This window comes from Mastomys coucha, unplaced genomic scaffold (assembly GCF_008632895.1).
Source record: "Mastomys coucha isolate ucsf_1 unplaced genomic scaffold, UCSF_Mcou_1 pScaffold15, whole genome shotgun sequence".
In the NCBI taxonomy this organism is placed as follows: domain Eukaryota; kingdom Metazoa; phylum Chordata; class Mammalia; order Rodentia; family Muridae; genus Mastomys; species Mastomys coucha.
In genome coordinates this window covers 79,064,601-79,080,138 of record NW_022196897.1, presented here as the reverse complement: position 1 = coordinate 79,080,138, position 15,538 = coordinate 79,064,601, and the positions used below count along the sequence as shown (strand labels likewise).

Here is a 15,538-nt window from a genome sequence, read left to right as displayed (position 1 = left end):
TCTCTCTCTCTCTCTTTCTCTCTCTCTCTGTAGTGTGTATCTGTATTAGTGTGTGTGTATGTGTGTTTGTGTATCTATATGCATGTGTCTGTCTCTGTGTTTATTTGTATGCATGTGTGTGTCCCCACATATGTTGGGGATGGCTATATAAACCTCACTGTGGAGCCTAGGGAACAGCTTGGCCTTCTCAGATGATAAATGAGAAAGGAAAGAAAAGACCTGGATCATGATGCTGATTTGGGGCCAGAATCTGGAAACCCTGCGTCCTAAGTGAACTGCACTCATTGGTCAAGTCCTGTTCCCAAGCTTTCCTGGCTACTGTCTTTTCCTCATCCCTTTTTCCTGGTTTCAGAAGCCCTGGCCCATCCATGAAGACATGTTTGAAGTTACAGAGATGGCTCTGTCACTAAATGCTTGCTGTACAGGCATGAGGACCTGGGTTTGAGACCTATAATTCTTGTTGAAAAGCATGCTGTGGTGGCTAGTTCTTACAACCTCAGCAGCCTGGAGGCAGAGGCTTGCAAACCTGGGGAATCTCCCTGGCCAGCCATGCTAGCCAAATGGATGAGCTCTGTGTCAGAGAGGAACCTTGCTTCAAAAGAAAAAAGTGAAGTAGTCATGGGGAAAGACACCTGTTGTTGACCTCTCTGGCTTTCACACACACACACACACACACACACAAACACACACACACACACACACACACACACTACTTTTTGTGTACAACAGTTCAATGATATATGCACATGGAGCTCCAGTGGGAATGGGTCCTGATCATAGTAAACACAACCCTTAGTGCCACATAACACCTGGCCAGGGGTGGACTCACCGATAACAGCATTGCTCCTCTGATTCTACCAAGTTCCTCCTGTAACATAATGTGTAGTCATTCTGCTGGGGGATGGTGGGGAGGGGAGAAATGGGCTATTGCATGGAAGACTAAGCAGCTAGGTGGAGCTACACTAGGCCTGTTGCCATCTGGCTGCTGAACCTGCCTCCTCTCACCTCTTGGCTCTTCCCACCTCCCTTCCTTCTGTGCCTTTTTCTTTCTGCTTCCCTGGTTGGATCTTTCCTCCTCCTTCCTGACCAGCATCAATTCCCTCTCTGATTCTATTCAAGCTGGAGGAGAGCTGGCCCCACTGTGTGCTGACTGTGAGGGCCTGGGTTCACAAGGACAGGAGGCCTGGCTGCCCCAGCACGAGTTGTGTGCTCAGTTCTGGCTGCTTTAGACAAGATACGCCCCTTTCTCTGCTCTCTCAGCCCAGTGGAATTTATCATGCTGTAAATCACGGATCAAAGTCTCCCAGCCCACCCCCACCTCCTCACCAGATGCTGTGGGTTAGGACAGCACCGCAGGCACAAGGTGCTTAGAGCTGCTGTGTAACCCTGTGGTTTGGGAAAGAGGCAGAAGGAAGAGGAGCCCGCAAAGGTTTCTATATTAAGTTTTTCATGCAGCCCATGTTTTGTTCCAGAGAGGATTTAGGGCAGCCTAGCAAGGTGTGTAAAACAGACCTCAGTGGGGTATTACAACTGAGAGAGAAGAAAGAAAAGGAAGCCTAGCGTCTCATGATGCTGCCAGGAGTTGGCAGCCTAGGGCTGTTGTCTTGCGGGGCTCAGGGAAGCACAGAACCTCAGGCCTGCCCATCGAGTGAGGGGACATTGGAGAGATTGGGATGTGTGTATGCGTGTATACAGGTGAACAAGTGCTTTGCACGTGATTGTGTATGTGTGAGTGTCTTTGTGTGCACTTTTGTGTGTGCCTGTAGAGGTCAGTGATTGACTTCGGGTATTTTTTTTTCTGGTCTTTCTCCACCTTATGCTCTGAAATAGTGCTTTCTCTTCTTGAACCCATAGTTCACTTATGGGCTGGAATGGCTCCTCAGTGGGCCCTAGGATCCTCCTTCTGGTTCCTCAGCATTACTACCATGCACAGCTCCTCTATGGGTTCTGGGGATTCAAACCAAGGTCCTCAGACTCATGCGACCATCTGACTCTACCCATGTTGAACAAGTGCTTTTTGTGTGTGCTTTTTATTTAATTTCTACTAATTCTTAACTGTGAAAGCTTCAAAGAGCCAGGTGTTGTAGTTCATACCTAAAATCTGAATACATAGGAGGCTAAGGAAAGAGAAGAGCCAGAGTCCAAAGCCTGGGTTACGTACTGCAATCCTGTCTGAGAAAAACCCCAACCTAAACCTCAAACCACACCACAAGGCTTGCTCTTAGGATCACCTGTTGCTACATCTTAGAACATTTATGCTCATATTTATAGTCGTGTGTGTGTGTGTGTGTGTGTGTAGGTACAGTCCAAGCCTTTCATAAAGTAGTGTAAGGGGTTGGAGAGATGGCTTATCAGTTAGGAGCATTTGCTGCTCTTCTAGCTAGACCCAAGTTCAGTTCCGAGCACCGTGTCTAGCAGCAGCTCACAGCTGTCCATCACTCTAGCTCCCTTGGCTCCGGCGCCTTCTTCTGGCTTCTTCAGACAGCCTCATATACATGGCCTATATACATGTTAAAATCAGTCTTTATTTTTTACATTAGAAGCCACGAAGCTTCTGTCCCAGCTCCTGCACTCTGCCCACTGTGGTGCCGAAGCAGCCCCAGATGACCTGGGGATAAGTGAGTGCAAAGTGTGTTCCAGTAAAAATTCATTTAGGATCTAAAAATCTGAATTGTAGCTGGGTGGTGGTGGCACACACCTTTAATCCCAGCACTTGGGAGGCAGAGGCAGGTGAATTTCTGAGTTCGAGGCCAGCCTGGTCTAAAGAGTGAGTTCCAGGACAGCCAGGACTACACAGAGAAACCCTGTCTCGAAAAAAAAAAAAATCTGAATTGTATGCGATTTCAAATGAAATTTGAATTTCATATAAATGTAGAGAACCATAGAAGTAAAGTTCCATGAAGAAAAACATTTTAAAAACACATTCAAAAAACATTTATTTTTTTAAAGGATGGTTCAAGAGCCATTCTTAGTTCACAGGGGTATGTGAAAATGAGGCGGGGGCATGCTAGATGTGCCATTGGTGGTTGGCTGGCCTGTCCTATGCCACTCTGGGTTATTACCCCAGGCATGTCTCTTGTGTTCATTGCTGTCTTGTCAATGTAGGAGAGTAGTGCCCTATGAAGGCCTCCCCTGGAGCCATTCAAGGGCATACTTAGGCTCCCTTTCTCCTTCCTCACAGCGGTGCTTACTAGAGTGTGCAGGCCAAGCCAAGAAAATGCGCACAGGATGCTCCACAGTTTCCACCGATCTCACTGCTCACTTCCTCCTACCAGCTCGGATCATACACTTTCCCAACAGCAGGGCCATGTCTTTCTTGTTATGGGGTATTGGGAGGGAAAGGCCGCGGTAAAAATGAATTCACTGATAAGGAGACTAGAGTGAGCCTGCCATGCACAGTTGACACCAACAAAATCCTTTGAACATGACATGCCATAGCTTCACAGGTAGTGTTTCAGCTAAAATTGTTAGAGTCTCTGGGGGTGCGTGCGTGTGTGCTTGTGTATAATGTGCATGTGTGTTTGTGCACATATGTGTGCCTGCCCATGGAGGCTCAAAGCAGACAGTCAATGTCTTCTTCATTCACTCCCCACTACATTTATTGAGGCAGGGTCTTTTAAAAATCTGTAGCCAGCTTTTACTTGGAATTCCCTGGCTCGGTTTCTTGAGTACTGCTGCGCCTGCCCAGCATTTACATGGAGTCTGGGGATATGAACTCCACCTGTGCAGCAAGCACTCTATCCACCAAGTCAGTTCCCCAGTAATCTCTTTATTTTCCCTGTGTTTGTCCCTGGCTTTGATTACTGTCACCGCCACAGGAAGCTTTGCCAGAAGGGAGATTTTATTTACTTAAACAGTGTGTATCTGTCCTTTGGCCACTGTCTAGTGACAAGTAGTAATAACTGATATTGCATAATCAACTCTTGTGCGACACTAGCTACCTCAGTGTCAGGAAACACAGCCAATCGGTATTTTCTGTAGTGGGCCAGATGGGAAACTATCCCATTTTGTGGATCACAGTGTCCCTTGCAAGGACAGATGTCCTTATGATGGTGCTAAACCCAGAATGTACTCCGGTCACCTCCTCTTCCTGGCATCCCAGCTTTGTGACACCGTGCTCTGTGCAGGATCAGTTGTCCTCTGTGACTGCAGAGGCTGTGCCAGGCTGTGACTAAGTGCTGTTGGAAACCCTTCTAAACCACATCATGGTACTTCACATCCATTGTTTGCTTTTTCTCCTGGCCATACCGGCTTGCACTTGTGTTGCCTGTAGGGCAGGCAGATTCTTCTAGGTTTTCTTTTTTGTTTGTTTGTTTGTTTGTTTGTTTTTTCGAGACAGGGTTTCTCTGTGTAGCTCTGGCTGTCCTGGAACTTACTCTGTAGACCAGGCTGGCCTCAAACTCAGAGATATGCTTGCCTCTGCCTCCCAAGTGCTGGGATTAAAGACATGCACCACCACTGCCCGGCTCTTCTAGGTTTTCTTAAGGCTTTTCCTGCTCTAAGCCATCCTTGTCAGTCCTACCTCATATACTTCCTAAGGTCTACTGTGGGACCTGAAGATGCCCATTGCTTCCCTGGGAGAACCTATTCCTCACCCTGAGGAAGGAGTGGGTGGTTGGTATTGATACTGGTTCTGTGGGATCAGGTGCCCTTTCCAAGCAGAACCATGGAACCCTTAAGGGGGAGCACTGTCTATGTGGCCAGAGGGCTCTGGCCAGTTCAGATCCTGGTTTTTCAACTGGCTGGAAGTAGGTCTTTGAGTTTGTCATCTGTTCTCTCAGTGGTCTAGCTTCAACATGTGACACAGCCTCTGGAAGACACCCGGGGAGCTAGAAGTATTGATGTTCAGCAGGCCTGGTTCCTGTGGTTATGGACAGGTGACAGGCTGCTTTGATTGTCTTTGGCCAACTTCATATGGCTTCAGGAAGATATAGAGAAGGTGAAGTATGTAAGATTGGATATATAAGATCTGGGTTTCTGTGAATAGGCCTCATTTAACATATCTCTAGGGCCACATACACACATACAATATTACTTGTGTGTGTGTGTGTGTGTGTGTGTGTGTGTGTGGCAATACATATACAGAAGTAAAGAAGTCCACTTTACAACAGTTCAACAGTTTTAGAAAGAATCAGAAATCACCAAATGCTGAGAGGTGGAGACAGAAAGTCTGGCAGTTGCCGAGGGCTGGGGCACAGGGAAGCAAAGCACCAAGTGTCTATCATGTCAGAGGACAGGTCCTCGAGGTTACTGTAGAGCTCATGGCCTGGAATACACAGTGTTGTGTCAGAGCTGCTGAAGGCAGTGTGCATGCTTCATGGAGTCACAGGAACAATGGCCTAAGGCAGAGGTAGGCTGGGCATGGGTTGGGCTGATGGATCAAGGTGTATACTTCTTCCCAGACTCATCAAGAGCCAACTGTTACACATGCACACCAGTGGGCGTGACAACCAGACCCAGTAAGGTGGTTTTACAAACAGAAATTTGATCAATAGCAGTCTTAGAACAGTAAAAGGAAGTTCCCATGGCTTCATTGGAACCATGGTAATGGACTACACCTCTGAAACTGTAAGCAAGCCCCAACTAAATGCTTTCTTTCATAAGAATTGCCTTGGTCATGGTCTCTTTACAGCAATAGAACAGAGACTAAGACAGTAGTTGGTATGACCGTACTGTTTGCGGGAGGTATGTGGACAACTTTGGGACTTTGGGCTGGGAAAGCATTTGCATGCTTTAAGTGGGGCTTACTGGGCCACCCTAGTAGCATCGTGGAAGACAGTGCAGGGGGCAGTTTGAACTGTGAGGACCTAGATCAAGACGTTTTACAGGGAAAGCACATTAGCAAGTGTCCTAGAAACCTTTCCTGTAAGATGATGGCAAAAATTGTAGCTGCTTTTACCATTGTCCTAAAAGTCTGCCTGAGGCTAAGTTGAAGAGTTTTGGATTAATGGCACTGGCAGAGGAGATTTCAAGTCTTCACTGAATGTATAGTTCAGTGTATGTATAGTTGTTAGTAATCACTCTTGCAGACCCGTAATGAGAAGGAGCAAACTGTACAACCAGAAATACAAAACAGAGTTTGAGGAGAGAAGGAGCAGCAGGAAATGTGATGCTGGAGCCAGGATCTGTGCCCAGGGAGAAAAGAAATGTGTAAAGAAAAGCCTTATGCTAAGAGTAATAAAGGGCTTGGTGACCTCAGGATAGGACCCCACCCAGCTAAGGTTCTAATGTATAAAAAGATCAATGGCAAGCTTCAGCAGTGAAGGAAAGCATCCACAACAGAGAGCTGATACACGTGTCATTCAAAGAGGGGCCAAGTTCTTGTCCCAGCAAGCAGCGGAACTTGGCAGCTCTGGCCACATAGTTCCAGCTTTAGAGTTAAGGATACAAGAAAGGGGCTGTGGAATCTCCTTTCATGGCTATGGAAAGCCGCTGAGGCAAGGCACGTGTGAGGGGTGTCCCTACGTGGAGGCCTAGAGAGACCATTGTGTGTAGCTGTGAAGGTAAGGCCTGGATTTGCCTTGGAGATCCCAAGGTGTTGGATATGTCAGAGTCCTGGGAGACCTGTGGAGGAGAGCTGCTAACCTCTTAGGTTAGGGCCCAGCCTAAGTGAAGTGTGCTGCCGTCAACAAAGCTGAAAGGAGTTAGAGATCCCAAGACCATTTTGACATCAGACGTGGAGATGCAGAATTTGCAGTTCATCCTGCTGGGTTTTGGTCTTGTTTTGGCCCAATATTTCCTCACGCTTCTCCCTTTGCTCCCTTCTGGAATGGTAATGCATATTATATGCCATTGTGTGTTGGAAGTATGTGATCTGCTTTTGATTTTGATTTTACAGGGGGTTACAGTTAAGAGATTGCATGAATCTCAGAAGAGACTTTGAACTTTTAAAGAGTGTTAAGACTGTGATAGAATATGGGGATTTTTGAAGTTGGACTGAGTGCATTTTTGTATTAAGATATGGCTATAAGCCTATGGGCCGGGGGAGTGGAATGTGGTGGTTTGAGTAAGAATGGCCCCTGGAGGCTCATACATTTGAATGCATAGTCACCAGGAAGTGGCACCGTTTGAAAGGACTGGAGTGATTAGAAAGTGTGGCTTATTGGAGAAAGGGGTGGGCTTTGAGGTTTCAAAGGCCCATGCCAAGCCCAGCGCTGCTCTCTCTGTCTGCCTATGGATTAGGATGTAGCTCTTGGCTAGAGCTTCAGCACCTGCCACCATGCTACCATACCCCCCACCATGATGATAATGGGTTAAACCTCTGACACCATAAGCCCCAGTTAAATGCTTTCTTGCCCAAGAGTTGCCTTGATTATGGTGTCTCTTCAAATCAGTAGAACAGCGACTAAGATTTCTAAATCTTCATCATTTTGTCCCTAAGCTTGTCACTCTAGCTGTTCCTCTGATGGCATGCAGTGAACGAGCTTGAATAAAGAAAATCCTGAATGGTAGTAAAGCTAAGCCGAGGAACATCCCCCAGGAAACCTTTAGGTCTGAGCCAGCCACAGTTAGAAGCCACAGGGGCTTCAGGTAGTAGCTTCTGTGTCCTTCCCAACACAGTTAGATCCCTCTGCTCCACTGAAGCTGTAAGGGACCAAAAGGTGATTAGTACCACTCACTCTATGTTGACTGGCATGCACCACGCCTCAACCCAGAATTAACAACAGGGAATATTTGGTTTTTTCCTCAATGGCAGTTATAGTCATGATGCTAATACCCACCATGAGCCTTCTGCTCAAGGCTGCAAGACTGCGAGGTGGTGTTACAGAGAAAGCTTGCCGGAGGCCACACATGCAGGTCACTCATTGGGAGATGTAACATAGGCGTGCAGTGTTGGTATAAGGACTGGAGTCTGTGCCATGCATACTCTTGGTATACTAGGGCATCTGTCACCTGGGAGCTTGTGGAGGAGGGAGCCTGAGCTGCAGCACACATGACCTTGATATCTTAATCTTAAGCTTCATGTATTTTTGCACCTGTGGCCATGTGTGCAGGCGCATGTGTATGTACCTTTATGTCTGTTTAAGGAATCATTCATTTATTTTAAAATAAATGAATGATTCCTGTAGCTGTGACAGAATATGTCAGCCTGTCAAGTTAAGACCTGGGCTCACAGGTTCAGTCCCTGGCCATCTGACTGCTTTGCTTTGGGGCCTGCCTGCTGTGAGGCAGTACATTATGCTGGGGAGCACCAGGAAGCAAGTTGCTACACCATGTGGCCCCTGCAGAGAGACTGGCCTTCCATAAGCACCTCAAAGGGCATATCTTCATGACCTAAGACCTCCCACTAGGCTCTACTTCGTAAAAGTCCCATCACTTTCCAATTGTGCTGAGCTGAGGACCAAGTTACTAACTCAGGGTCTTCGGGGAACAATCCAGACCTAAGCTATGGCCACACAGATGTAATGCATGCATGCCGCAGGGCCATTACCAGCCTGTACTGAACTCAGAGATGGTCTGCTTCTGCCTCCGGGGCGCCATCATGCCTGGCTCTGAGTTGTACCTCTTAAAAAATGTGAAATGTGTTGCCTTGTATGTTTTGATGATGGTTGTGTCTCACTGCTGGTTTAAGGAAGCCCATCAAGTTAATAGTTACCCCCAGTTAGTACAGGCTAGCCCAGTGTACCCACTCATTGCTTATTTACTAACATATCAACACTGTCAAGTTGTTTGTGGGTCCTCCCCACACACACCTTGCTTTTTACTTAAAAGGCTCTTTGTTCCATCATCCACCAATCAACCAGGATTCTACCATGTATATACACCAAGTAAGGCAGTGGAGGTGCTACTGGGGAGGGCAGAGCCCTGTGTCTTGTCTCCACTCCTTTAGACCTGGTGAGGGAGCCTCTCGTCAGACTCACAGCTGACATACCATCAACAGAAATGTTCTTTATCACTAGGGTCTTGAGAAAAGTAATGGGGCACCATGGGACTAATGCTGGGGGATGCCAGGGTTGTGACAGGAGAGAGCTAGCTCAAATCAGGAAGGCCTGCAGAGGTGACATAGTCTCAGACCCACAGATTAGAAGGCAATGGGTCCCCACAGCTTGGTGAGGAAACGTTTTTGCAGGATGTGGTCACTTGGAGGCCATTTCAGTGAACTCTTAACATTAATTACTATTGCATGTCTATAATTAAATTCCCAATAGAAAAGAGGAGAGGAAGAAATGTTTATTTTAGCTCAGGGTTTCAGAGGGATTCAGACCATCATAGCAGGGAAGTGCTGGCAGAGTGAATGGTGGTGACTGCGCCTCACATCTAAAGCATAGGGAGGAGCAGGAACCAGAGTCTGCCACCTGGGCCCCTAAAGTCTTCAAATATAGTGCCATCCTTCAAATTAGTGCCACCTGCAGGGGACCGACCACACTGTCAAAGCACAAGCCTGCAGGGGACATTCAAGACTAGACTGTAACATTTTCTAGATTTTTATAAAACAGTATTTCATGTTGTTCTTAGGAGAGGAAAATGTATGCATCAAAAATGGGGTGGAGGGGTCCCTGCCGGTTCCAGGATGTGCTGAGGATGTCCTGTCAGGGAACAAGTGGCAAAGGAGTTGGAGGCTGACAGGGTCTTTATTTGGAATTTAGAATTTGTATTTACTTGGAGTGTGTGTGTGTTGTATGCATGTAAGAATGTCTGTGTATGTGGTGTGTGTGTGTGGTGTGTGCATGCAAGTGTATATGTGGTGTGTGTGTATTTGTATGTGGTGTGTGTGTTTCTGTGTGTGTGTTGGTTAGAGGACAGCTCTCAGGAACTGGTTCTTTCTTATCTGCTTGTGATCTGGGGAATAAACTCAGTTTGCCAGGCCCTCGTCCTAGCACCTATACCCACTGAGTCATCTTCCAATTTTTTTGAAGCAAAGGGAAAGATCTGAGCTGAACATGACTGGTGTACATTTTGTCGGCTCTTGCTGTCAGCTACATTATTCTCTTATCATTTCTGAGTATTTGCAATGCTTCATGAGTATGATTCGCTTAAGCTTATGGGAAAGAGGTTTTAGGCATGGACCCAGGCTGTGCTGACTGCCCCTCAGAACAGGCTGCAATTACAGGCCTGTTTACATGTATAAATATACAGAGAGGCTAATTATACAGAGAGGCTGGATTATAGTTACTTTTTTCTTTACTATGGCATAAACCACTAAACAAAGGAAAGGATATTTTGGCTCATGGTCTTGAAGGTTCCAGTCCATAGTCTTTGGTTCCATTAATGCTGGGCCTGTGGTGAGGCAGAACATGGCAGTGGGAGCCTGTGGAGGAGGGTGTTCACCTCACGGTGGACAAGCAAGCAGAGAACAAGGAAAGGACTCTTCACAGAATTTTCCAAGTAGAATACAGAGCAGTATTGCATGCTGTTTTTAGGAGAGAAAAATGTATGTGTCAAAAATGGGGTGTTCTAAAATAAGCACCGTCATCTGGAAAACCATGTGTTCAACACGGGAGCCCGATGTGCACAGTTCATGTTCACACCACAACAGGCCAGATTCAATCAGGCAGGTGGGCAGGGCTCAGATGTACAAACCTGACCATAAATGTGAGTTTCATCAGAAGCTCAATGGACAAAACCTTGAGATGACACGAGTCACATGGTCTGATTACAACTGACAACAGTTTGTTCTGCCACTGTTGAGGAGAATGGTGGAATGTTAGGGCCAGTGTCAAGGGGCTTGTGCTTGCTCTACTCCACCAAGTCCTCTGGAAAACAGCCTTGATCTGAAAAGTTTCCACAATCAGGAAATTTGTGTTGTATGTAATTTATACCTCAACTAAGCTGTGGAACCGAGAAGGAAGGACCAGGTCACTGTGAAACCCAAAGAGACAAATGAAAAAGAGACAGACCTTCAAAAAGAGTCAATGACACTGAAAGTGAAAAATAGTAATTGAATGAAAGATACTCATTACAAAGGAAGCAAAGCATTGGGCATAGTGGTGAGTGCCTGTAATTCTGGCGCCCAGGAGAATGAATGGGAGGATTGAAAGTTCATGGCCAGCCTGGGTACATAGTGAGGGTCTGCCTCAAAAATTTTACAAACCGAAAGGAAAACAAGACATCAAAAAAGGAAGAGACGTAAGAAAGGAAAACCCTGATGGATGGAAGAAACTGAAGTTGGCAGAGAAACCACTGGTGGACTGAAAGAGAGTAGAGAAATGTCTGCTCCGGAAGACAGAGGAAACTGGAGAGATAGCTAAAAGACGTGGGGGCTGAATGCGCTATTCTATGTTTATTTAATAGAAGTTCTACCATAAGAGTGTGGAGTAAATGAGAGGTTGTATTGAGAAACATAAAAGCTGAGGATTTTTCAGAACTAAAATGTGGAAGTGCTCATTAAGTAGTGAAGAGAACCTTATAATCTTTTCTTCCCAAGCAATGCAAAATGATGTCAGATACACAAATGGAAAGATTATAGACTGATCACCTACTAGAGGTTCATAGTAGACTAACAGTAGTTGCTTATAACTTGGGTCAAGAAAGAACTAGAGACACCATTAGAGAAGCCGACACCCATGCTCTTTGGTGTATCTTCCTTTCTGAGGGTATCTCTCTTTCTGCCTACGCCTTCATGCTTAAAATCTGTATCAGAAATGCCTTTTAAGGACTCCTGCCCTCTACAAAGAAAGTAAGGGACAGCCTAGAACTCTATGGATCCTGATACTCAGAATGCTTGTGGAGTATAGACATTTAGACACAACCCCACTCCAAACCCCAAGGATCTTGAGTATTTGAAATTTCAGCAGAAGATGAGCCCTTTCAGATCACAAGTGCCTGGGCCCCAGGGATGATCTTCATCTCCTACACACACCGCAGAGAGAGAGGCTGCCTTCAGCTTTTGTCACACAGCCTAGTACCTGTGTGGAGTGGCAACCCTGGGCCATGTTACTCAGGTTTCCCATTCTGTCAGCACAGATGAGAGTGGTGTCCCCTCTCAGGTCATCTCCATGGCCAATAAAAGAATGGGAGTAGGTGGAGAGGAAACAGCAGAGATTCTTGACAGCAACTGAGGTGGTGGTGGGGACAGTGGAGGAGGGCAGAGGGAAGAGGTGAGATGGAAGATGGAGCTGGTTCCTGGACCTCAGGTAAGGAGCCAGGCACATGAGAGCCCCTTCTCTAATGGCCCACTTTAGACAGTCTCTCTGTTTTCCAGATTGTGGACAAGAACAACCGATACAAGTCCATAGATGGGTCGGATGAGACCAAGGCCAACTGGATGAGGTGAGTCCCATCCCCACCAGCTCCAGTGAGCCACACCAGCCTCCAGGATAGGCCCAGGGAGTATGTTGGGCCTCCAGGATCTCAGAACTCTCCAGGCTGCTCCAGAACTGCAGCTGACAGGGTCTGAGAGAAGTATCCTGTTCCCCAGGCTTCCATCAGAGGTTCTAGAGAGCCTGTGGCCAGACTAGCAGACTGCAGAAATCAGGCTGCATGCCATGGCTCCTGGTAGAACTCCTGCAAAGAGGGAAATGCCCCCAACCTAGGATGGACCACTGACATTTGTCCCAGGGCAGATTCTTGCTGCCTGGATAACATCATTCCAGGGAAGACCCAGAAGTCATCCCATGGCTTTATGGGAGTGGAGGCTCCTGACTTCTCCAGCTCCCCTTCCCACGAGGCTCACACTAAACTTGACTGCTGACCAGCATGGTTCTACCCTGGCCCAGGCTGTGGTCCAGGACTGTGTGTCAGTAGCATCCTTAAAGTCTAGCCAGAGAGAGCAGAGAATTAAGCAAGGGTCACTTCCCAGGTGGCCACACTGAGTTGGGAACCATGCTCAGAGCTGGCCTGTGTGGGTCCTACCAGTGGAAAAAGGTCAGTCTGACCTTGGTAGTCTACATCTGGGATCCATGGGCGGCGATGGGGCATTTAGATTTGTTTGGAGGAAAAGAAGGCCTTTGAAGACCAGAGGCCCAGCCATGTCATGAATCTGTAGTTCTGTGCATCTCAGATAGCAGATGGGTGACCTTTGGGGACTGATGGGAAGGTGAGACATGGGGACTACAAGGGATGCTTCAGCTAGTCTGAGCACATGAAGAGGAGCTGGTTAGAAGTGAAAAGTCATGAAGAGGTCCCCTGTGTCCCTCTCTGTGGCCTCACTGCCACCTGTATGTCCTCAGGGCTGCTGCTGGTTTGCAGGGCAGTTGGGCTCATCTTCTTATTGAGAGCGCAGCTGTTCCCACTGCCCCAGACAGGTGCAGAATCAATACCCACATATGGCCTCCTCCTCTACAAGATGGTCAGCTATCCCTAAAAGTGGCACCAGAAGCTGTACTTGACACTCCTAGCCGCCGTCTTCTCTCTCTGTCCAAAGGTCCAGGTCAGCTTGACAGTCTAATCCCTTATGCTGAGCACCACATCAACTCAGATACATTGGAACACTTGAGAGTAGGCCAGTTCAGCCCTGTCCTCCTCTGCCCTCTGTACCCCTACAGACACACCTGCCACTGCATAGGTGCCAGAGAGGCACAGATATGTGCTATGTGGGGGTCCAGATGGAATAGGGAGGAGCCTTTGATATGTGCCTTCAGAGGGTCCAGGACTTTGTTGAGGACAGCTGGAGCAAGTGGGCATGAGCCTTGCAGAAAGGCTGCTGATGGACAGCACAGCCCTGGGCTGGGCCTTTGCATGTGTCACCACAGTCAGGCCCAGGCCAGCTGAAAGAGCGAACCTCATGCATCTGTGACACTGTTACTTGCAGAGCTCCAGGAGCTATGGCTTAAAGGGCTGGCCTATCCCATGTGCCCTCCCATTTCTGAGCTTTTGTTTGGGCAAAGGGTTTTCCCACTGCCCCTTAGAAGACAGTGCCTCGTCTCAACCATCTCAGCCATTGTTTAGCACGCCAGGGCTGCTGGTGTAACTTGGTTGGAGATGGGTCTGGAGCATCACGATTTTGCAAGCTCTTTATGGTGACTCTGATGGGGCCACTCAGGCTGACAGCCATTGCTCTGTGATGGTGGTCATGCCCCAGTGATGAATGAGACCCAGAGCAGGGCAAAGCCTTGCTTACATTCATGTCATCCATGGCAAAACGAGGCTTTAGACCTGCAAGCCACAATACTTTCTGATAATATACACGGGACCAAGGAAAGCATGGCCCCTTAGACTGTGGGTGGGTTCAGTGGGTTAGAATCTGCTGCTCACACCTTTATTAACATGACTCTGACCTGCTACCCTAGCCTGTCCTGACCCCAGGTGACTCCTGGGTGGTCTTGGCTGATGTGTCCTTACTTAAGAAGGTTCTAGGATCCGGTGATTGTGTTTATGTGTGGCTTTGCTTTTGGGAGCTCTTGTTAATTTATAGACTCTTAGTTGTGCTGTCACAGGCCAGCACCTTGGGGATGATGTAATGGATCAACGTCTTTATGAAATTAGTGGTGGCCCCGGTCATGGATAGGTACAAGGGTATTCATGTCTTGAGTGTTAACCTATGCAAGCTCTGTGTTAGGTGGCTCTGTATGCAGTTAATCTCAACCAGGGGCACTTGAGATGTGTGGGCTTTTGGCAGTGCTTTCAGACATTCTAGATGAGGACAGCTTCATGCTTGGTTACTCCTGGTTTGCAGGGGTAAAAGGTAAGCGTATTATTGAACATTCCACACTGTACAGTAATCTCCTCTCGTAACACAGACTCCGAATTCCCATAGGGGCATAATTAGGGCCCTATAGGCTTCACCCTAGTTTTACAGAGGCCCTGTGGTCCCCAAGGATAGTCGTGAGTCTGCCTGAGTGCAAGGCCTTTGTCCTGAGCTGGGTCCTGAAGCGCGGAGCTCTCCTTTATCTGATTACACTTGTTTGGCTGGGAGGACTCAGAAGTAAGGTTGGAGGAACCTAGTCCTTGCCGGGGCTACTGTGATTTTGGAAGTATCCAGAGGTATGGGGTTGGGATCCAAGTTTGCCTCAACACCCTGGTCCCTCCTGGGTGGAACTATCGTTTCAAAGCTATAGTCAAAGGCAGGTAGAACACCAATGCTCTGCATTCTAAAGCCAGAGCAGGTGCAAGGTCAGGCTGAAGAGCCTCAGCAAAATCAAAGTTATCCTGGTGTCCCTTCAAGGGTAACATGTCTCTCCATGGATGCTCATGGGTGCCTCACATCTTAACTCGAACGCCACAGCAGCCACACCATGAGGAGCCTGTGGTGGTGCCCCTGAGGGAGAAGAGCTTGTTCTCCGCTGAACACACATGTTCAGAAGTAGGAACATGAGAGACACTGGAAGATGGGAAACAAGTCACAGGTGACAGAATAAGCTTTCTGTGGTTGCGACATGATAGACACCAGCAACCAGTGCCACAGCCACTGCAATCTACTGTAGGCCATGTTTTAAATTAATTTGATATGTGTGTGTGCGCGTGTGCGCGCTCGCTCGAGAGTGTGTGGATGCCCACAGAGGCTAAAGAGGGCCAACAGATACACTGGAGTTTGAATGACAGGCATTTGTGAACTACCTGATGTGGCTTCTGAGGTCCAGATTCCAATCCTCAAAAGAGAGTTGTAGTAAATGTCCTTAACCACTGAGCTGCTTCTCCAGTCCCTTAAATGGTTAAAGCT

The 15,538-nt window shown here is 47.6% G+C and overlaps 1 protein-coding gene across 5 annotated transcripts in view; it reads left to right on the top strand.

Annotated features, from left to right (window-relative positions):
• Prdm11 (PR/SET domain 11) overlaps positions 1–15,538 on the top strand; it is a 70,275-nt gene that overhangs the window by 35,383 nt on the left and 19,354 nt on the right. For all 5 annotated transcript variants that reach the window (XM_031371095.1, XM_031371092.1, XM_031371096.1 and 2 more), the window contains exon 5: positions 12,143–12,210. In XM_031371095.1, coding sequence (XP_031226955.1) covers positions 12,143–12,210 — 68 coding nt within the window. The remainder of the gene's footprint in view (positions 1–12,142; positions 12,211–15,538) is intronic.